General features: G+C 45.9%; 2 protein-coding genes across 2 annotated transcripts in view; one reads left to right on the top strand and one right to left on the bottom strand.

Moving 5' to 3' along the window:
• The window catches only part of LOC129525421 (uncharacterized), a 166,923-nt gene that overhangs the window by 11,821 nt on the left and 130,514 nt on the right, over window positions 1-24,588 (top strand). The window contains exon 2 of the mRNA XM_063710836.1: window positions 14,518-14,713. The gene's annotated coding sequence lies outside the window, so the exon portion shown is untranslated. The remainder of the gene's footprint in view (window positions 1-14,517; window positions 14,714-24,588) is intronic.
• SCGB1C1 (secretoglobin family 1C member 1) lies at window positions 1,333-2,805 on the bottom strand. The gene is made up of 3 exons (XM_019036197.4): window positions 2,751-2,805; window positions 1,999-2,198; window positions 1,333-1,490 (listed from the first exon to the last, which is right to left on the bottom strand). Exons 1-3 carry the CDS (start codon window positions 2,803-2,805, stop codon window positions 1,458-1,460), a joined length of 288 nt encoding a protein of 95 aa, XP_018891742.1. The 3' UTR covers window positions 1,333-1,457.

Raw genomic sequence — 24,588 nt, 5'->3', positions numbered from 1 at the left:
TCCCTATGTCCCCTCACCAGGTCCCCTCACCAAGGCCCCCCCCATGTCCCCTCACCAGGTCCTCCTCACCAGGTTTCCCTAAGTTCCCTCACCAGGTCCTCCTCACCAGGTCCCCTCACCAAGGCCCCCCCCATGTCCCCTCACCAGGTCCTCCTCACCAGGTCCTCTCACCAAGGCTCCCCACCCATGTTCCCCTCACCATGCTCCTCTCACCAGGTCCTCCTCACCAGGTTTCCCTAAGTTCCCTCACCAGGTCCTCCTCACCAGGTCCCCTCACCAAGGCCCCCCCCATGTCCCCTCACCAGGTCCTCCTCACCAGGTTTCCCTAAGTTCCCTCACCAGACCACCCCTCACCAGGCCCCCTCACCATATTTCTTTCACCAGGTCCCCTCAACCAGGCACCCACCCATGAAGTCCCCCTCACTGGGTCCCCTCACCAGGTCCCCTGTAACCAAGTCCTCCAGGGCCCCCTCCCTAGGGCTCCGTCAGCCAAATGGAAATCCAGGCAGATACCACGTAGGCAGGTGGACAGAGCACAGAGCCGACAGCACCGCGTGGCCCCCTTGCCAGGCTCAGACAGGACAGAGGTGTGGAGAGGAGGGCCGGGGCAGTGAAGTGTCAGGGCTCAGCACCCAGGGTGGCCAAGGATGGGGCGGTTCCACTCAGCTGTGCCCCCAGAAGAGACCATAGATTGGGCAGCTGAAATGCTGGAAGGTTCTGGCTGTGGGAGAGTCTGGGATCCAGGGTCAGGATCAGGGTCTGTGCTGGTTGTGGTGGGTGTGAGTCAGTGTGGGCGCTGGGGCTGCCCTGGCTGACCTCAGAGGCTGCTCACCTGCGGCTCCCAACCCCCTTGGACATGGGTGTACCTTTTTCTTGGCCTTGTCAGGGGTCCTCTTGGGGCTCGACACCAGCTTTCAGATGCTGAGCACCCCCGCCCTGACCTAGCCCATGGGTGACATGGGGTCTGTGTCCACCCAGTCCTGGACACTTCCTCTTTCTGGGGCTCCCGCCTCATACCGCTGCCTCTGCCACCCGTCTCCCTCCGGACGCCCCCTCCAGACGCCCCCTCCGGACGACCACGCAGTGTTGTCTGGCTCTGTGCTCTGTCCACCTGCCTACGTGGCGTCTGCCTGGATTTCCATTTTGGGTCTTGCTTGTGGTGTGCCTGCTCCTGTGTGGACCGTGTGTGTACCTCTGTGGGGACTTTCACACGTGTGCTCCTTGAGTGGGATCCTCTGTATGTGGGTCTGTGTGTGTGGCTGTGGCCCCGAGTGTGTTCCTGATGTCCCCATTTGTGTGCCCCTCTGTGGGGGCAGAGACAGGAGCCTGAGCTGCGGAAGAGGCTTTATTGATTAAACGGTTTGAGGATACATTTCCATGTGGGAGGTGATAGTGGGCGTTGTGTCCACGGCTGCTTGTGTGGCAGGGCCTATGGTTGAGCCATGTCTGAGGTCCACTTAGGCACCGTCCTGACTGCCCAGCACTTGCACCTGGAAGGCAGACACATGTGGACTAAGAGGGCTGTGCTCAATAAGTGGAGAGCCACAGCTCCATCAGGCAAGCAAGGCCCTCAGTGGCGGGGGGGGGGTCTGGCATATTGCTGCCTATCTCCTCCCAGCAGCTGGGAGGTGTGTGTGCACATGTGATGGTGTGCACACGTGTGTGTGTGCATATCCCAGTGTGAGCATGCAGGTGTGAATGTGTTTATACATGTGTGCATGCAGTGTGCATTTCATGTCTGCACCTGTGTTTGGATCTCTGTGTATGTTCACATGTGTGCATGGAGGAGTATCCCACAGACTGGGGAGGAGGTCTGTGGAGTCTGGGGGCTGCTCGGTGGACAGGAGGTCTGGGGTGTCCACCTGAGCTGGCTGATGCGGGTGCAATGTCTGTGGGTGGTGGATGTCTGTGGGTGGGGTAGGCTGTGTGGGTGCTGTGTTGGGTGGTCTTGGTAAGGCTGCAGATCTTTAGAAAATGGGGTGCCCGCCGCCCTCATACCAGCAGCTTGAGCAGCTCCGCCTTGTGCATTGGCTGCAGGCCATCTATGCAGGACTTGAGTTCAGTCATTGCTGCCTTGGCATCTTCGTTGACATTGTACTTGCCCAAGGTCCCCTCATAGAGCTCCTCTGGGGTCCCCACCAGTAGTGTTTGCAGGAAGTCCATGAAAAACTCATCGTTGTCCTCCCCTGTGGCCATCCCTGCATCACGAGCGAGATGATGCCAGGACAGGACAGGGTGACTCTGGTGCAACCACAGCCCTGGACCTGCCCCAGGGCTCCAACCTCCATGGTCTCCAGACCTTCCCCTTCAATGCCCACCTCTCCTCCCCAGGGCTTCCTCCACAACACCTCCACCTTGCCCGAAGACCCCTCCACATCCCCCTTAATCTTAGCTGCTCCAGTTTCCACTCAGCATTCCCTGGGATCACCAGGGAAGGAAAGTTAAGCTCCTGGTGTGGGGGAAATTTCTCCTGATGAGAGGCTATTATGACCAGAGGCTTGAAGGGTCAGGTCAGGCTGGACTGGGCTGGGGTAGGAGACACTGGGCTGGTGTTGGGTCAGCTGGGCTTTGTCTTTGGTTGGGGTGGAGTAGGGTGGGCACGGGTTCTGCAGGGTCCTTGCCCACTTCTGTGACAGAAGCAGGTGGAGTGTTCACTGCAGGGGCCCGATGCCAGGATTTTACCTTCTCAGGTACCCCCCACTCCCCCCCTGCCCCTGAATGTTCTGGAAACCCCAGTGGCACAGACTCACGGCAGATGCAGAACAGGGTGAGGGCCACCAGCAGGAGGGCACGGCTCCCCTTCATGCCGGCAGTCTCAGGAGCTGCCTCCAGCCAGAATCCCGGGATTTTATGCCTCACCGGACAGCACCTCTCCCAGAGGGCGGACCGGACCTGCCCATTAGGACCCGGCAGCCAGCTTAGATGAGGTTTGTTCACATCCCTGGCCCCCAGTGGGTGCCAAGCAGCAACAGGCATGGAGTGGCTGTGTGACAGGTGGTTGGCAAGCGGCTTTAGGGTGTGTAAGAGAGAGAACAGGTGTGTTAGGTGGGAACACTGGTGAGAGGCCATGCCAACTGGTCGGTGAAGAAGGCAGTGGGTCCTGGCCACCAAGGGCCTCTAGTCATGCCTGCCCTTGAGGCCGAGAGTGGTGGGATCTGGGGTTGGTCCCATGCCTTTCTTTTAAGGTGGGAATCCCTCCTCTTATCAGTGTGCTGTGTGATCTGGGTCTGCATCTGGGGGTCTCCAATCAGGCAGGGGCCCCTTACTACTCAGATGGGGTGGCCGAGTAAGGGAAGGGGGTGCAGGCTGCACGAGTGGACACAGCTGTAGGACTACCTGGGGGCTGTGGATCTATGGGGTGGGGAGGAGCCCAGTGACAGTGCCTAGAAGAGAGAAGGTGGCCTGAGAGGGTCTGAGGAACATAGAGCTGGCCATGTTGGGGCCAGGTCTCAGCAGGAAGTGAGGAATGGGACAGGCTTGAGGTACATCTTCCATCAGTAGCCAGGATAGCAAGGAGAGGTTGAAGGCCCTGGGAGAGATGGTCCCAGGACATATTACAATGGACACAGGAGGTTGGGACACCTGGAGTCACCAAACAAAACCATGCCAAGAGAGACCATGAGTAGGGGTGTCCCAGTCCAGCCCTCTGACTGAGCTGCATTGTTCAAATCCAAAGGGCCCCTGCTGCCACCTGGTGGCTGATGGCATCCACATGACCCTGGGCCACAGGCGTTTAGGGTCTCTGTGAAGACCAAGATCCGTGTTACATTGAACGACTCCTAAATGAGCAGAGATTTCCACCTATTCGAAACAATCACATAAAATCCCATCCTGGAAAAAGCCTGGGGGATGGCACTAAGGCTAGGGATAGGGTGGGATGAAGATTATGGTTACAGTAAGGGGTTTAGGGTTAGGGATCAACGTTGGTTAGGAGTCAGGGATACAGTAGGGTCACCGGTAAGGGTTAGGGTTAGGGGTTGGGGTTAGAGGTTAGGGGTTAGGGTTAGGGTTAGGTTTTGGGGTGGCGTATTTTGGTCTTATACGCTGTGTTCCACTGGCAATGAAAAGAGTTCTTGTTTTTCTTCCAGCAATTTGTCATTTTTAAAAGAGTTTAGCAATTCTAACAGATATAGACCAGCTGTGCTATCTCATTGTGGTTTTCAATTGTAACCACATTGTGGTTTCAATGTGTTTGCTTGCCGTCTGTAGATCTTCTTTGGTGAGGTGTCTGTTCAGATGTGTGTGCATTTTTAGTTGGGCTGTTTAACTTATTGTTTAGTTTTAATAATTTTTTATATATTTTGAAGACAAATTCTTTCTCAGATGTGTATTTTGCAAATATTTTCTTCAATATGTGGCTTGTCTTTTTGTTCTCTTAACAAGGTCTCTTCCAGAGTATAAACTTTAAATATTAAGAAATCCACACTGTCATTTCTTTTGTGTATATCTACCTTTTGTGTCATTTGTTAAAATTCATTACCAAACCCAAAGGCAGATAGCTTTTCTTCTATTGTTTCTTCTAGAAATTGTATAGTTTTGCATTTTTAGTGTAAGGATGATTTTGAGTGATTATTTGTGTAAGTTGTAAAGTTTTCATCTATATCCATATCATTTCTTATGGTTTCCAATTAATCGTTCCCTCACGATTTTTGGGAAAGACACAGGATAGTGGGCTTTGTTAGAGTAGATAGGTAGCTAGACATGAACAGGAGGGGCCCTCCTGGAAAAGGGAAAGTCTGGGAAGGCTCACCTGGAGGGACCACCAAAAATTCACATATTAGTAGCATCTCTAGTGCTGGAGTGGATGGGCACTTGTCAATTGTGGGTAGGAGGGAGAAGAGGTACCTATGCAGAAAGAAACACCCTAGAACTCCTCTGAAGATGCCCCAATCATTCACTCTGCAATAAAAATGTCAGAATATTGCTAGCTACATGCTGATAAGAAGGCCAAAGGGGACATTCTTAAGAGAAACCTGACACTATAAGTACAGATTAGGGCAGAGAAGGACATTCAAAAGAGGCAGGCGCAGTAGGTACAAACGTGATCGCTGTCAGCGTGCCTGGGATGGTGGGAAGGAGGCTGGTGCTAAAGTGGATTCGTATTGATCACCACACATGTACCTCAACCAACAGTGAGGAGGTCCCACAAGCCTAAGTGGGGCAAGCTGGGGGCTAAGGCAGTAGCAGGAAAACCAGACAAAGAAAACAGGTGGAGACTTGAGACAGAGGCAGGAATGTGAAGAAATCCAAAATAAAATTCCCTGCACAGGACTCTTAGGCTGCTTTAATGCACACTCAGCCCACTCCTCCCTATTTTTCTACAATAAGCTCTTTACACTGTATTTCTTTTCAATGAAGTTATCTGCCATCTTTGTACTGCCTCTTGGTGAAAATGTTTCTTCCAAGTTAAACAAGAACTGGGACATCGGCTCTCCCCAGTAATAGCTCCGTTTCAGTTTGAATTTACAGAACTGATGGGGCTTAATAACTGGCGCTCTGACTTTAGTGGTGCAGGAGGCCGTCACACCGGGACCAAGAGGGCCCTGCCTAGTCCCCATCTGCCCGCAGGTGGTGTGCTGCCACGACACTGACAGCAATAGGGTCCGGCAGTGTCTCCAGCTGCCAGCAGTGGGTGTACGGGCACCACACCATGAGCAAGAGGACCCTGCAGTGCCCTGTCGTGCTGCCACTACACTGTGAGCAAGAGGGCCCGGCAGTGTCCCCAGCTGCCAGCAGGCGGGCGTGCTGCCACTACACTGCAAGCAAGAGGGCCTGGCAGTGTCCCTAGCTGCCTGCAGGAGGCGTGCCGCCACTATATTGCGAGCAAGAGAGCCCTGCAGTGCCCCGGCGCCAGCAGGGGGCGCTGGCCACCACTGTAAGCAAGAGGGCCCTGCAGTTGCCCTAGTCCCTAGCAGGGGGCGCACTGGGACAGCACCGCGGGCAAGCGGGTCCTGTAGTGCCCGGCTGCAAGCAGGGGGCGCCCGAGCCCGGCTTCTCGGATTACTGAGGTTCAACCCGTCTCTGCGCCGCGCCCCCGGGGACGTGCGTCTGTGCGCCTACAACGCTCCACCCCGGCGCTCTCGTCCCGGTGGCGTGTGACTCTGCGTCTGCACCACTCACCTTCCCCAAAACCCACAGCCCAACGACGTGCGTCTCTGCGCCTGCGCCGCGCCTCCCCCCGCCCCCCAGGGGACGCGCCTGCGCCGGCGCGCCGCGCCTCTGTGCGCCTGCGCCGGCGCGCCGCGCCTCTGTGCGCCTGCGCCGGCGCGCCGCGCCTCTGTGCGCCTGCGCCGGCGCGCCGCGCCTCAGTCAATTTAGAAAGCTTATTTTGCCAAGATTGAGGACACGCCCATGACACAGCCTCAGGAGGTCCTGACGACGTGTGTCCAAGGTGGCCAGGGTAGAGCTTGCTTTTGTACATTTTAGGGATACGTGAGACGTGTAAGATGTACAGTCATTTGGCCCAGTAAGGCGGCACAACTGGAAGCAGGAAGTGGGGGTGCTTCCAGGTCAGAAGTACGTTAGAGACAAAAGGCTGCATTCTTTTGAATCCTTCATCAGCCTTCCACTGAATACACAATTTAGTCTGGCTCAATGAATCTGCATTTTTACATAAATAATAGGGCAGAGGAAGCAGTCAGATATGTATCTGTCTCAGGTGAGGGATGACTTTGAGTGCTGTCTGTCCTTTGTCCAAAAGGAAATTCTTTGTGGGCAAATTGTGAGTGAGGTATGTAGCTTTTTATCTTTGTAGCTATCTTAGTTAGGAATAGAATGAGGGCAGGTTTGCCTGACATAGCTCCCAGATTGACTTTTCCCTTGGCTTAGTGATTTGGGGGTCCTGAGATTTATTTTCCTTTCATGGTATCAGAACAGAGAAAAAGTAATTTGTTGAGCCATGAGCTTATGACAAGATGGCTAGGAAGGAATTTTTCAGCTCCATTTTTATCTCATGGGACCACCATCATATGTATGCAATGCACGAGTGTAAAATCACATTTAGTTAAGTCAGCTTACACTAAGCTATGGACCCAGATGGTCCTGGGGCCTTTTTCCACTGGGAGATCTTTAAGGACCTTTCTTAGCTTTTCTATGCTAACTGGTATATTCATAGTTGCCTTATTTCAGTGCCCATTTTGTTAATGTGTATTTTTACTAGGAAATCACCCATTTTTTCTAGGTTTCCAGTTTGATGCAATTATTTGACTTTTAATTTCTCTTCTGTTTTTAGTTTTGTACATAATTTTCCTATCTACTTTTGCACTCTTTTTTCCATCAACAGTATTTTTAAAATATACTTTTTAGCTTTTTTTGAAGAATTGTTATGTTTGACAATTTTTTATGACCTAATCATGACCATAAATGATTTTTAATTAATTTCAGCTTAATGTCTTTTGTAGGGCACAACTGTTAAAATACAAAATTACAACAAATGTGGGTTTGCAGATTTTAATTGGCTTTTTTTTGTGGTTCTAGAATCAGGCAGCAGTCCAGACCAAAAATGGTTCAGAATGATCTGCCACACAACATGTGCGGGTTATATTTATAGCCAGAGAAAAAAAGTGACATACAGAAAACAGAAGTGAGGTATAGAGGTTGCTGGATTGGTTACAGTCCTGGTTACAGCCCAGATTTGCCTTCTTGGAACTTGTTTTGAACAGCTGGCTGCCGGCCATTGACTGACACTCGGCTGATGTGATTGGCTGAACCGCCGCTATTTGTTACCATGATACATTCCCAAGTCAGATTTTCAGTTTGTTTCTATACTAAATTAGGTTGCAATTCTTCTTCTTCTTCTTCTTTTTTCTTTTTTGAGGCGGAGTCTCGCTCTGTCGCCCAGGCTGGAGTGCAGTGGCGCGATCTCAGCTCACAGCAAGCTCCGCCTCCCGGGTTCATGCCATTCTCCTGTCCCGGCCTCCTGAGTAGCTGGGACTGCAGGCTGCCGCCACCAAGTCCGGCTAATTTTTTTGTATTTTTTTTTAGTAGAGACTGGGTTTCACCTTGTAAGCCATGATGGTCTCGATTTCCTGACCTCATGATCCACCCGTCTCGGCCTCCCAGAGTGCCGGGATTACAGGCGTGAGCCACGGCGCCCGGCCGCGACTCTTTACAAGGACTCCTTGGGAGGCTTCTAAAGCCCAAATGTTGTTTGATGTAAGAATTCCTCCCTTTTGGTCAGCCTCTCAATTTTGAGATATTGATCAAAACTTTGGGCATTGGTGTCACTCTTTGTTATCGTAAATTGAGTTATTAGGACTTATTTGCTTTCAGTGTGGCATTTTCAAGTTTTATTTGGTCTCAGTGCCCTCTGGGCAATATCAGAACACTGTTGTGTAAGGCGGAAATAGAGCAATAGAAAATAACAACTGATTTGTTAATATCAGATTACTTCAAGTTACTCGTTTTGGTAAGAATTAAAGCAGAGGGGACTTCTTTATGCTGACTCAGGTAGACTGGAATCTCTTCAGGGAAAAAGGGAGCTCTTTTGGGATCTATCTACTTCCTTAAAGTTTCAGCTTTGTTGTGTGTCATTCAGCGTGAGTGTCTCCATTCTGGTTTTGCCTGCTCAGTGTGGCCTAATGCGGGAGTTGTGACCAAAACAATGACCTCCCGTAATTTGTTCAACAGTTCTCCCCTTTTGGTTAGGTTCCTACCTAGGTGAGGGTGTGACTAAAAACTTAGGGCATTAGCAGTATTCTCAGTAACTATCATTTTAGGTTTCCGGTCTCAACACATCATTTAAGAAGTCAGTAAAGCTTTCTTCTATTGTGACAGCATATTTAATATTGAGAAAGAAAAGAAAATTTTTATCTTGCGAATGTGAGCTTCCTCTAAATTATCAGGTCCAGGGAGGCGTGGGAATGAGGCAGCAGTCACGTCCCATTTCCCTCTTAGCTAAGTAATCATATCTTGAAGCTGCTTGCTATGTAGACTAGACTGACTGTCATCAGCTATAGATTAACCTAAGAGTGTCTTTGAATATTTTTTCCAGTGGCAAATATTTGCTTCTGTTGTATCGTCGCTGAAAGGAATGCTGGGAAACAAAATAAAGACAAGCATTCATTAGAATAAGTGATCCAGTCACAATGAATCAATTTGAACTTTTTTTTTTTCACAAAGTCATACTTTGAAAACGTCCAGCCATAAATTGAAATAGTCTCCAAAATGTGAATTTTTTTCCCTGGTTCTAAGATGACCAGCTTTCTTAGAGAGTGAACTACACCATAAGAAAAATGATATGACCATGTTTACACATATATGTTATCTTAACATAAAACATGTAAAAGGGGCATTTCTTTGAAAGTATATATTAGTCTGTATAATTTACTTTGCAGTAACATGAATGCTCTTATTTTTAAAAGTAGGAGTAGTTACTGTCAATTACTAATTTTTAGTACAAATAATTTAGCAGATATCTGAAAAAATTACAATTTTTAAATAGAGGTTTTATTTTAAATTAGTTTTAGATTCATACAGAAATTGGGAAGAAAATGCAGATTTCCCATGTAGACGCAACCTAGTTTCCCCTCTTTTTAACATATCAACATGTATCAGATAGGTTTAACATCTTTTTTTTTTTTTTTTCCAGACAGAGTCTCAACCAGGCTGGAGTGCAGTGGCGTGATCTCGGCTCACTGCAACCTCCGCCTCCCAGGTTCAAGCGATTCTCCTGCCTCAGCCTCCTGAGTAGCTGGTATTACAGGCGCCTGCCATCATGCCCGGCTAATTTTTGTATTTTTAGTAGAGATGAGGTTTCACCACGTTGGCCAGGCTGGTCTTGAACTCCTGATCTCAGGTGATCCGCCCGCCTCAGCCTCCCAAAGTGCTGGGATTACAGGCATGAGCCACCACTCCTGACCAACATCTTACATCATTTCTTGTCATACTTAATGACTGGGTATTACTATATTATTAAATAAGCTCACATCTTATTTGGTTTCCCTTAGTTCTGCCTTTTTCTCTCCCAGGATCCTATCTAGGATCCCATAGGACATTTAGTCATCATGTCAGGCTCTTCTTGGCTGTGACAGTCTCTCAGACTTTACTTCTGAGGACCTGGAACAGTGTTAGGAGGATTGGTCAGGTATTGTGTAGAATGTCCTCCATTGTGGTTTACTTGGGGTTTTTCTCATAATCAGCCTGGGTTTAGGGGTTTGCGGGAAGCAGAGCAGATGTGTAGTGTGTCCACAAAAAGAGTCAAAGACTGTAAAATATTTGAAGAGATGTATTCTGAGCCAGATATGAGTGACCATGGCCCTTGACACAGCCCTTAGGAGACCCTGAGAACATGTGCCCAAGGTCTTTGGGGTGCAGGTTGGTTCTATACATTTTAGGGAGATAGGAGACATCAATCAAGTGTATTTAAGATATATATTGGTTCGGTCCAGAAAGGTGGGACAACCCAATGGATTAGGGTGGGGTGGGGCTTCCAGGTTATAGGTACATTTAAAATTTTTCTGATTGGCAGTTTGTTGAAAGACTTACTATCAATAGAAAGGAGTGTCTGGGTTATGATAAGGGGTTATGGAGACCAAGGTTTTGTCATGGAGATGAAGCTTCCAGGTAGCAGGCTTCAGAGAGAATAGATTGTAAATGTTTCTTATCAGATTTAAGGTTGTGTTGATGTTAAATGCTGATTGGCTTTTCCTGAATTCCGAAAGGGAGGAGGGCATCATGAGGCATGTCTGACCACCTCTTTCCCATCATAGCCTGAACCAGTCTTCCAGGTTAACTTTGGTGTCCCCTGGTGGAGAGGTGGTTGTGGGAAAGATCTTTGAATTTTATTTTTGGTTTGCAAGTGCTAGTGTAGTCACTTCATGCTCTCAAGATGTGTTATCACCATTAATGTTAACTTTTATCACTTGGTTGAGGCAGTGTTTTCAGGTTTTTCACTGTGAAGTTACTTTTTTCCCATGTCTATATTGTATGTATGCTTTTGGAGGAAGTCATCATGCAGAGCTCATACTTAAAGGAGTGGGGAGTTAGCCCCACCTCCTTGATGGCTGTCTATATCAGGTATTTGGAATTCTTCTGTATAAGAGATTTCTATTCAGCCCATTTGCATATCTGTTTAATCATTTATTTATACCAGTATGGGTCCACAGATAGTTACTTTAATCTTTTGGTGGTTATCTAATTGTACAGTATTTTGTTGCTCTTTGTTCATAGCTGTGGCCATTGGTAGCTCTTTCCACTGGCTCCTTTTACATAATTTCATGGTTTTTTTTTATAATTTATTTCTGTTACTTCAAAAGTACCCTGGCTCATATATTTTCTGTCCCAGTCCTAGTTTCAGCTATTTCTTCTAATAGCCCTGATTTCTTTTGTTAGAGAATGGTATGAAAAACTTACATCTGGCCACTAAATGTGGTCATTGCGTCATGACACTTACAGCTGACAGTACAAAGAAATATATGTGTGTCTTCTAACTTATATGTACCCACTTAATTATAAAGGTTTCTATGTGGAACCATCTATGTATATGTTAAGCTAAATGTGAGTTTATACTTATGTTGTATATATATATATTCTGACTCATTATGACAGAGATCATTCTAGGCTTCCCTATTTTTTATCTGTAACTTCTCACTGTAATAGTGAGGAACCTGGCTCCTACTATCTGCCATTTATTTCATCCCTTGTACCATTGGGAACAAGGAGTTCATTCTTGATCAAGATTCCAGGTTGGGACTTAATAAGAAATATATGTTTGGTCTGTGTCTGCAGTTCCTGGTACAGAGCTTCTAAAACTATTATAATTTCCTGAACAGTAGGGGTGCTAGGAGCATCTTGTGTTCTAATATTTGGTCTTTGGCCCTGGTTCCTGACGCAGAGTTCCTAAATCTCTTGGAATCTCCTGGATAATAGGAATGGCTTCTGTTCTAATAAGGACACTCTGTGGGTTCCTGGATGGTTTCAGGATGGGGATGGTCACCAGAAAGACCAAGCCATGATAAGAAGGTTGTAACTTTTAGCTTAACATGCAATCCTTTGAGGGTGTGAAGGGACTGGAAATTGAGTTAATAATCCGTCATGTCTACATGATGAAGCTTCCATAAAAATTCCTAAAATATGGAATTTGGAAAGTTCCAGATCAAGGCTGACAGATTTGATGTCTAGTGAGGGCTCATCTATCATAGATAGTGCCTTCTAGCATGTCGTGACATGGCAGAATGGGGAAATGGGCTCCTAGATGCTTTTATAAGGGCACTGGTTTCATTCATGAGGACAGCACTCTCATGATCCGATCACCTCTCGGTTACCTCTGAATACCATCCCTTTGGGGATTACATTTCAAAATAGGAATTTGGGGTGGGGGTGTACACACATTGAGACCATAATAACTAGTAAACATAAGTAAGTATTTCCTAGTTCCATAAGCCATCATAGCAAATTGTCAAACCTGAAGAGGGGGTGTAGGAATGCCTAGTTTCTGGCCAAGTCATATAGAAGTTTGGGTAAACTGGGGATTCACTACTTGTGATTGGCATCTGAGGTTGTGGACAGTCTGGTGTTACTAAGCCCTTAACTTGTAGGGTGTATACTAACTCCAGGTAATCAGTGTCACAGTTGAATTACAGGATACCCAATTGTTTTCCAGAGAGTTGGAATATTGGTTGGTATGGGAAACACCCCCCACCCCCCCACAATTTGCTGTTAAAAGTGGAGTGTTGATAGTATAGAGGAAAATCATGGTTATTTTTCTTTTTACAGATATAGTAGTTTCAAAATTCACTATTATCCCTATGGGAAATAACTTTATAAAATAGAGTCCACTGTTGGTGTATATAGTACGTTTTGTTTTTAGTCTATGGCTTCTACTCATTTCCAGCTCAGCACCTTTGGCCCACCACTTGCAACATACATTGGTAATACAGTTCGATTCTTGGTTGCACTCTGTATTTTGTCCTTAGATACTTCCACATCCTAAATCATTTAATTTGTGTAGATTGTGATTTGTTCTTTGTGCATTAAAATTCTGTGGGTTTTATCAAATGCATAGTGTCAGATATCCACTACTGAAGCAGCATACAGAATACTTCAAATCCCCACCCCAGACAGTCACTGATCTGACTATCATCTCTTTGGTTGTGCTTTTTCCAGAATGTTATATGAATGGAGTCATATAATGTATAACATCTTCATACTGCCACCCTTTACTTAGCAACATAGATGCAAGATTCATTCATTTGTTTTCATGGATTGACAGTTCATTCCTTTCTGTTGGTGAATGGTGTTCCATTGCATGGTTGTACTTCAAATTGATTATGCATTCAGCTATTGAAGAACGTTCTGATTACTTCAAGTTTTGGCCATTATGAGTAGAGTGGCTCGTATATAATTACATGCTAGTTTTTGTTTGAACATAATTTTTCAAAGCAGCTGTCTAAACATACACAATTTAGGGGTGCATTTGTTGGATTGTAAGGTAAGACTTGTTTATCTTTGGGAAAAACTGTCAAACTATTTCCCAAAGTGGCTGTACCCATTCATGCATTCTGCCAGTAATGAATGGCCGTACCTATTGTTCTTCAACCTCCAATTGTTACTGTTGAGCTTTTTTAAGAGTACCACAGTTGTACTAGGTGTGCAGTGATATCTCAGCATTATTTTAATTTGCAGTCTCCTAATGAGATATATTGAGCATCCTTTTGTGTGATTATGTGATATCTGTATATTTTCTTTTTTTTCTTTTTTCTTTTTTTTTTTTATTGAGATAGAGTCTCGTTCTGTCACTCAGGCTGGAGTGCAGTGGCGTGATCTTGGGTCACTGCAACCTCCACCTCCGATGTTCAAGCAATTCTCTTGCATCAGCCTCCCAAGTAGCTGGGATTACAGGCACCCACCACCATGCGTGGCTAATTTTTTTGTATTTTTAGTAGAGAGGGGGTATCACTATGTTGGCCAGGCTGATCTCAAATTCCTGACCTCAGGTGACTCACCCGCCTCAGCCTCCCAAAGTGCTGGGGTTATAGGCATGAGCCACCACACCTGGCCTGCTATCTATACATTTTATTTGGCTGGATGTCTGTTCAGATATTTACCCAGTTTTATTTGGGTTTTTAGTTTTCTTAGTGTTCGTTTGAAGAGTTCTTTGTGTATCTTCAATACAGTTTTTAAAATCACGTTTGTATTTTCTAAATATCTTCTCACAGTGTGTCTTGTCTTTTTGTTCTCTGAATAGGGTTTTTCATAGTAGAAAATTTAGCTTTATAAAGTCTGTTCTCAGTATTTTCACGAATTGGCACTTGATGCTGTGTGTTAAAACTCAACACCAGATCCAATGTCTCTTAGGTTTTCTTTTAGATTATAGTTTTGCATTTGAAGTTGTAGTCTCTGGACTATTTTGAGTAGGTTTTTGTGTTTTAATTTGTGTATAGAGTCATTTCATTCCATTTGGCTTCCAAATAATTCTTCCATCACCATTTATGGGAAGGGTATGGATATAGTGGCCTTTATTTCGGTTTGAATTTCCAAAATTATGACACTGAATAAACGGAATATTGAATTTTATAGGTATTTCAGGACAGCCAGGAGGGGGCGCACATCCGCCGACAAACTGTGAGCAAGAGCGTCTGTGCTGAACCACGGAGCCACCAGAGGGCGCGCGATCCCGCCCCAACGAACTTCCCGCGGAGGTGCCAGAAGCAGCGAGGAGCTTCAACTTCCTCAGGGCAGCACGAGGGTCGTGTTAACTTGGTGTTCTTCATTGGTGAGTAAAAAGCTCCTGTCCACGGCCCTGAGTGCCAAGGAGTGAGTATTTAGAGTACTCTGCAGAGGAAGAACTTCATCTAGAAAAAGAAAACCCCCAAATCGCACTGTTTGGAGTACACCCTAGTATCATTGTCAACGTCCAAGACACAGTGGCTGCTAATATATATTCTTACAGTGGCCTCTAATATAATAATCACACTGTGCCCTACATTACTATGATATCCACACCGTGCCCTAACACCCATATAATATCCACACCATGCCCTATCACTGATGCAATCCACACCATCGCTTCAAATACTAATGTAATAATATCCACACCATGCCCTATCACTGATCTAGTCCACACCATCGCTTCCAATACTAATGTAATAATATCCACACCATGCCCTAACACTGATCTAATCCACACCATCGCTTCCAATACTAATGTAGTAATATCCACACCATCCCCTAACACTGATCTAGTCCACACCATCGCTTCCAATACTAATGTAGTAATATCCACACCATCCCCTAACACTGATATAATCCACATCATCGCTTCCAATACTAATGTAGTAATATCCACACCATGCCCTGTCGGTGATCTAATCCACACCATCGCTTCCAATACTAATGTAATAATATCCACACCATGCCCTATCGCTGATCTAGTCCACACCATCGCTTCCAATACTAATGTAATAATATCCACACCATGCCCTAACACTGATCTAATCCACACCATCGCTTCCAATACTAATGTAGTAATATCCACACCATCCCCTAACACTGATATAATCCACATCATCGCTTCCAATACTAATGTAGTAATATCCACACCATGCCCTGTCGGTGATCTAATCCACACCATCGCTTCCAATACTAATGTAATAATATCCACACCATGCCCTATCACTGATCTAGTCCACACCATCGCTTCCAATACTAATGTAATAATATCCACACCATGCCCTAACACTGATCTAATCCACACCATCGCTTCCAATACTAATGTAGTAATATCCACACCATGCCCTATCACTGATCTAATCCACACCATCGCTTCCAATACTAATGTAGTAATATCCACACCATGCCCTGTCGGTGATCTAATCCACACCATCGCTTCCAATACTAATGTAATAATATCCACACCATGCCCTATCACTGATCTAATCCACCCTATCGCTTCCAATACTAATGTAATAATATCCACACCATGCCCTATCACTGATCTAGTCCACACCATCGCTTCCAATACTAATGTAATAATATGCACACCATGCCCTATCACTGATCTAATCCACACCATCACTTCCAATACTAATGTAATAATATCCACACCATGCCCTATCACTGAGCTAGTCCACACCATCGCTTCCAATGCTAATGAAGTAATATCCACACCATGCCCTATCACTGATCTAATCCACACCATCGCCTCCAATACTGATGTAGCAATATCCACACCATGCCCTATCACTGATCTAGTCCACACCATCGCTTCCAATACTAATGTAATAATATCCACACCATGCCCTAACACTGATCTAATCCACACCATCGCTTCCAATACTAATGTAGTAATATCCACACCATCCCCTAACACTGATATAATCCACATCATCGCTTCCAATACTAATGTAGTAATATCCACACCATGCCCTGTCGGTGATCTAATCCACACCATCGCTTCCAATACTAATGTAATAATATCCACACCATGCCCTATCACTGATCTAGTCCACACCATCGCTTCCAATACTAATGTAATAATATCCACACCATGCCCTAACACTGATCTAATCCACACCATCACTTCCAATACTAATGTAGTAATATCCCCACCATGCCCTATCACTGATCTAGTCCACACCATCGCTTCCAATACTAATGTAATAATATCCACACCATGCCCTATCACTGATCTAGTCCACACCATCGCTTCCAATACTAATGTAGTGATATACAGACCATGCCCTATCACTGATCTAGTCCACAACATCGCTTCCAATACTAATGTAATAATACCCACACCATGCTCTATCACTGATCTAGTCCACACCATCGCTTCCAATACTAATGTAATAATACCCACACCATGCCCTAACACTGATGTAATCCACACCATCGCTTCAAATACTAATGTAATAATATCCACACCATGCCCTATCACTGATCTAGTCCACACCATCGCTTCCAATACTAATGTAATAATATCCACACCATGCCCTAACACTGATCTAATCCACACCATCGCTTCCAATACTAATGTAGTAATATCCACACCATGCCCTATCACTGATCTAATCCACACCATCGCTTCCAATACTAATGTAGTAATATCCACACCATGCCCTGTCGGTGATCTAATCCACACCATCGCTTCCAATACTAATGTAATAATATCCACACCATGCCCTATCACTGATCTAATCCACCCTATCGCTTCCAATACTAATGTAATAATATCCACACCATGCCCTATCACTGATCTAGTCCACACCATCGCTTCCAATACTAATGTAATAATATGCACACCATGCCCTATCACTGATCTAATCCACACCATCACTTCCAATACTAATGTAATAATATCCACACCATGCCCTATCACTGAGCTAGTCCACACCATCGCTTCCAATGCTAATGAAGTAATATCCACACCATGCCCTATCACTGATCTAATCCACACCATCGCCTCCAATACTGATGTAGCAATATCCACACCATGCCCTATCACTGATCTAATCCACACCATCGGTTCCAATACTAATGTAATAATATCCACACCATGCCCTATCACTGATCTAATCCACACCATCGCTTCCAATACTGACGTAGCAATATCCACACCATGCCCTATCACTGATCTAATCCACACCATCACTTCCAATACTAATGTAGTAATATCCACACCATGCCCTATCACTGATCTAATCCACACCATCGCTTCCAATACTAATGTAGTAATATCCACACCATGCCCTATCACTGACCTAATCCACACCATCGCTTCCAATAGTAATGTCATAATATCTACACCATGCCCTATCACTGATCTAGTCCAGACCATCGCCACAAATACTAATGTAATAATATCCACAGCATGCCCTATCACTGATATAATCCACACCATCGCTTCCAATACTAATGAAATAATATCCACACCATGCCCTGTCACTGATCTAATCCACACTATCGCTTCCAATACTAATGTAGTAATATCCACACCATGCCCTATCACTGATCTAATCCACACCATCGCTTCCAATACTAATGGAGTAATATCGACACCATGCCTTAACGCCGATCTAATCCACACAATCACTTCCAATAGTAATGAAATAATATCCCCACCATGGCCTATCATTGATCTAATCCACACCATCACTCCCAATACTAATGTAATAATATCCACACCATGCCCTACCGCTGATCTAATCCACACCATCACTTCCAATACTAATGTAATAATATCCACACCATGCCCTATCACTGATCTAATCCACACCATCCCTTCCAATACTAGTGCAATAATATCCACACCATGCCCGGTCACAGATCTAATCCACACCATCGCTTCCAATACTAATGTAATAATATCCACAGCATGCCCTATCACTGATCTAGTCCACACCATCGCTTCCAATACTAATGTAATAATATCCACACCATGCCCTATCACTGATCTAATCCACACGATTGCTTCCAATACTAATGTAGTAATATCCACACCATGCCCTATCAGTGATCTAGTCCACATCATCGCTTCCAATACTAATGTAATAATATCCACACCATGCCCTAACACTGATCTAGTCCACAGCATCGCTTCCAGTACTAACGTGGTAATATCCCCACCATGCCCTAACACTGATCTAGTCCACACCATCACTTCCAATACTAATGTAGTAATATCCACACCATGCCCTATCACTGATCTAATCCACACTATCGCTTCCAATACTAATGGAATAATATCCATACCATGCCCTATCACTGATCTAGTCCACACCATCGCTTCCAATAGTAATGAAATGCTATCCACACCATGACCTATGACTGATCTAGTCCACACCATCGCTTCTAATACTAATGTAGTAATATCCACACCATGCCCTATCACTGATCTAGTCCACACCATCGCTTCCAATACTAATTTAATAAAAACCCCCCATGCCCTATCACTGATCTAATCCACACCATCGCTTCCAATACTAATGTAGTAATATCCACACCATGCCCTATCACTGATCGAGTCCACAGCATCACTTCCAATACTAAGGTAGTAATATCCACACCATGCCTTATCACTGATCTAGTCCACACCATCGCTTCCAATACTAATGTAATAATATCCCCACCATGCCCTATCAGTGATCTAGTCCACACCATCGCTTCCCATACTAATGTAATAATATGCACACCATGCCCTATCACTGATCTAGTCCACAGCATCACTACCAATACTAATGTAGTAATATCCACACCATGCCTTATCACTGATCTAGTCCACACCATCGCTTCCAATACTAATGTAGTAATATCCCCACCATGCCCTATCAGTGATCTAATCCACACCATCGCTTCCAATACCAATGTAGTAATATCCACACCATGCCCTATCACTGATGTAATCCACACCATCGCTTCCAATACTAATGTAGTAATATCCCCACCATGCCTTATCACTGATCTAATCCACACCATCGCTTCCAATACCAATGTAGTAATATCCACACCATGCCCTATCACTGATGTAATCCACACCATCGCTTCCAATAACAATGTAGTAATATCTACACCATGCCCTATCGATGATCTAATCCACACCATCGCTTCCAATACTAATGTAGTGATATCCACAGCATGCACTATCACTGATCTAATCCACACCATCGCTTCCAATACTGATGTAACAATATCCACACCATGCCCTATCACTGATCTAATCCACACCATCGCTTCCAATACTGATGTAGCAATATCCACACCATGCCCTATCACTGATCTAATCCACACCATCGCTTCCAATACTAATGTAATAATATCCACACCATGCCCTATCACTGATCTAATCCACACCATCGCTTCCAATACTAATGTAATAATATCCACACCATGCCCTATCACTGATCTAATCCACACCATCGCTTCCAGTACTAATGTAGTAATATCCACACCATGCCCTATCACTGATCTAATCCACACCATCGCTTCCAATAGTAATGTAATAATATCCCCACCATGCCCTATCACTGACCTAATCCACACCATCACTGCCAATACTAATGTAATAATATCCACACCATGCCCTATCACTGATGTAGTACACACCATCGCTTCCAATACTAATGTAATAATATCCACACCATGCCCTATCACTGATCTAGTCCACACCATCGCTTCGAATAGTAATGTAATACTGTCCACACCATGCTCCAACACTGTTCTAGTCCACAACAACGCTTTCAATATTAATGTAATAATATCCACACCATGCCCTATCACTGATCTAGTCCACACCATCACCTCCAGTACTAATGTAATAATATCCACACCATGCCTTAACTGTGATCTAATCCACACCATCGCTTCCAATACTAATGTAATAATATCCACACCATGCCCTGTCACTGATCTAATCCACAACATCGCTTCCAATACTAATGTAATAATATCCATACCATGCCCTACCACTGATGTAATCCACACCATCGCTTCCAGTACTAATGTAATAATATCCGCACCATGCCTTAACACTGATCTAATCCACACCATCACTTCCAATACTAATGTAGTAATATCCACACCATGCCCTATCAGTGATCTAATCCACACCGTCGCCTCCAGTACTAATGAAATAATATCCACACCATGCCCTATGAGTGATCTAATCCACACCATCGCCTCCAATACTAATGTAGTAATATCCACACCATGCCCTATCGGTGATCTAATCCACACCATCACCTCCAATACTAATGTAGTAATATCCACACCATGCCCTATCACTGGTCCAATCCACACCATCGCTTCCAATAATAATGTAATACTATCCACATCATGGCCTAACACTGTTCTAATCCACAACAACGGTTGCAATATTGATGTAATAATATCCACACCATGCCCTATCACTGATCTAGTCCACACCATCGCCTCCAGTACTAATATAATAATATCCACACCATGCCTTAACAGTGATCTAATCCACACCATCGCTTCCAATACTAGTGTAATAATATCCACACCATGCCCTGTCACTGATCTAATCCACAGCATCGCTTCCAATAGTAATGTAGTAATATCCACACCATGCCCTATCACTGATCTAGTCCTCACCATCGCTTACAATACTAATGTAATAATATCCACACCATGCCCTATCACTGCTCTAATCCACACCATCGCCTCCAATACCAATGTAATAATATGCACTCCATGCCCTATCACTGATCTAGTCCACACCATCGCTTCCACTACTAATGTAATAATATCCACACCATGCCCTATCACTGATCTAATCTGCACCATCGCTTCCAATACTAATGTAATAATATCCGCACCATGCCCTATCACTGATCTAATCCACACCATCACTTCCAATACTAATGTAATAATATCCACACCATGCCCTATCACTGATCTAGTCCACACCATCGCCTCCAATACTAATGTAGTAATATCCACACGATGCCTTAACACTGATCTAATCCACACCATCGCTTCCAGTACTAATGTAATAATATCCACACCATGCCCTAACACTGATCTAATCCACACCATCGCTTCCAATACTAATGTAGTAATATCCACACCATGGCCTATCACTGATCTAGTCCACACCATCGCTTCCAATACTAATGTAATGATATCCACACCATGCCCTATCACTGATCTAATCTGCACCATCGCTTCCAATACTAATGTAATAATATCCGCACCATGCCCTATCACTGATCTAATCCACACCATCACTTCCAATACTAATGTAATAATATCCACACCATGCCCTATCACTGATCTAGTCCACACCATCGCCTCCAATACTAATGTAGTAATATCCACACGATGCCTTAACACTGATCTAATCCACACCATCGCTTCCAGTACTAGTGTAATAATATCCACACCATGCCCTAACACTGATCTAATCCACACCATCGCTTCCAATAGTAATGTAATAATATCCACACCATGGCCTATCACTGATCTAATCCACACCGTCGCTTCCAATACTAATGTAATAATATCCACACCATGCCCTAACACTGATCTAATCCACACCATCGCCTCCAGTACTAATGTAATAATATCCACACCATGCCCTAACACTGATCTAATCCGCACCATTGCTTCCAATACTAATGTAATAATATGCACACCGTGGCCTATCACTGATCTAGTCCACACCATCGCTTCCAATACTAATGTAATAAAATCCACACCGTGCCTTAACACTGTTCTAATCCGCACCATCGCTTCCAATACTAATGCATTGGGGGAGTAACCTGATGAGATTCATGGATTAGAGACATGGCTCTGGCTGCTGTGGAGAAGGCACCAGGGAGAGCAGATGGCTCAATGGGTGTGCAGGAGACCTCTCCCTGAGTTTAGGGAGAGGTTTTTAAAACAGAAGAAGTTTGAGTAATTTAAATGATGATGGGAAGGAGCTAAAAGTGGGGGATAGGTTAAAGATACAGGAGAGTGGGAGGAAGAACCGACAAGTGAGGTTCCAGAGAGAGCAGGAGAAGAGGAGATTCCCATAGGGGGATTAACACTTTCTTTTCTTTTTTCTTTCTAAGACAGGGTCTCACTCTGTCGCCCAGGCTGGAGTGCAGTGGCACAATCTTGGCTCACTGTAGTGTAGACTTCCCAGGCTCAAGGGATTTCTCCCACCCCAGACTCCCAGGTAGCTGGAACTACGGGTGTGCACCACTACCACACCTGGCTAATGTCTCTTTTTTTTGGTAGACACAGAGTCTCACTATTTAACACTGATTGGTCTCCAACTCCTGGCCTCAAGCGATCCTCCTGCCTAGGCTGCCTAGGGTTGTTTTAGGGTCAGGGCCCAGGGTTAGGGTTGTTTTAGGGTCAGGGCCCAGGGTTAGGGTTGTTATAGGGTCAGTGCCAGGGCCCAGGGTTAGCGTTGTTTTAGGGTCAGGGCCAGGGCCCAGGGTTAGGGTTGTTTTAGGGTCAGGGCCAGGGCCCAAAGTTAGGGTTGTTTTAGGTTCAGGGCCCAGGGTTAGGGTTTTAGGCTCAGGGCCAGGGCCCAGGTTTAGGGTTGTTTTAGAGTCAGGGCCAGGGCCCAGGGTTAGGGTCGTTTTAGGGTCATGGCCAGGTCCCAGGGTTAGGGTTCTTTTAGGGTCAGGGCCAGGGCCCAGGGTTATGGTTGTTTTAGGGTCAGGGCCCAGGGTTAGGTTTGTTTTAGGGTCAGGGCCCAGGGTTAGGGTTGTTTTAGGGTCAGGGCCCAGGGTTAGGGTTGTTTTAGGGTCAGGGCCCAGGGTTATGGTTCTTTTAGGGTTAGGGCCCAGGGTTAGGGTTTTAGGCTCACGGCCAGGGCGCAGGGTTAGGGTTTTAGGCTCAGGGCCAGGGCCCAGGGTTAGGGTTGTTTTAGGGTCAGGGCCCAGGGTTAGGGTTGTTTTAGGGTCAGGGCCCAGGGTTAGGGTTGTTTTAGGGTCGGGGCCCAGGGTTAGGGTTGTTTTAGGGTCAGGGCCCAGGGTTAGGGTTGTTTTAGGGTCAGTGCCAGGGCCCAGGTTTAGGGTTGTTTAAGGGTCAGGGCCTGGGCCCAGGGTTAATGTTGTTTTAAGGTCAGGGCCAGGGCCCAAATTTAGGGTTGTTTTAGGGTCAGGGCCCAGGGTTAGGGTTTTAGGCTCAGGTCCAGGGCCCAGCGTTAGGGTTTTAGGCTCTGGGCCAGGGCCCAGGGTTAGGGTTGTTTTAGGGTCAGGGCCAGGGCCCAGGGTTAGCGTTGTTTTAGGGTCAGGGCCAGAGCCCAGGGTTAGGGTTGTTTTAGGGTCATGGCCAGGGCCCAGGGTTAGGGTTGTTTTAGGGTCAGGGCCAGGGCGCAGGGTTATAGTTGTTTTAGGGTCAGGGTCCAGGTTTAGGGTTGTTTTAGGGTCAGGGCCCAGGGTTGGGGTTGATTTAGGGTCAGGGCCAAGGGTTCGGGTTGTTTTAGGGTCAGGGCCCAGGGTTAGGGTTGTTTTAGGGACAGGGCCCACGGTTAGGGTTGTTTTGGGGTCAGGGCCCAGGGTTAGGGTTGTTTTAGGGTCAGGGCCCAGGGTTAGGGTTGTTTTAGGGTCAGGGCCCATGGTTAGGGTTGTTTTAGGGTCAGGGCCCAGGGTTAGGGTTGCTTTAGGGTCAGGGCCCAGGTTAGGGTTGTTTTAGGGTCAGGGTCCAGGTTTAGGGTTGTTTTAGGGTCAGGGCCCAGGGTGAGGGTTGTTTTAGGGTCAGGGCCAGGGCCCAGGTTTAGGGTTGTTTTAGGGTCAGGGCCCAGGGTTAGGGTTTTAGGCTCAGGTCCAGGGCCCAGGGATAGGGTTTTAGGCTCAGGGCCAGGGCCCAGGTTTAGGGTTGTTTTAGGGTCAGGTCCAGGGCTCAGGGTTAGGGTTGTTTTAGGGTCAGGGTCAGGGCCCAGGGTTATGGTTGTTTTAGGGTCAGAGCCCAGGGTTAGGGTTGTTTTAGGGTCAGGGCCCAGGGTTGGGGTTGTTTTAGGGTCAGGGCCAAGGGTTAGGGTTGTTTTAGGGTCAGGGCCCATTGTTATGCTTGTTTTAGTGTTAGGGCCCAGGGATAGGGTTTTAGGCTCAGGGCCAGGGCCCAGGGTTAGGGTTTTAGGCTCAGGGCCAGGGCCTAGGGTTGGGGTTTCAGGCTAATGGCCAGAGCCCAAGG

Source organism: Gorilla gorilla, chromosome 9 (genome assembly GCF_029281585.2).
Source record: "Gorilla gorilla gorilla isolate KB3781 chromosome 9, NHGRI_mGorGor1-v2.1_pri, whole genome shotgun sequence".
Lineage (NCBI taxonomy): Eukaryota > Metazoa > Chordata > Mammalia > Primates > Hominidae > Gorilla > Gorilla gorilla.
The sequence above is the reverse complement of the archived record's forward strand: the minus strand, read 5'-3'. Positions and strand labels throughout refer to the sequence as shown.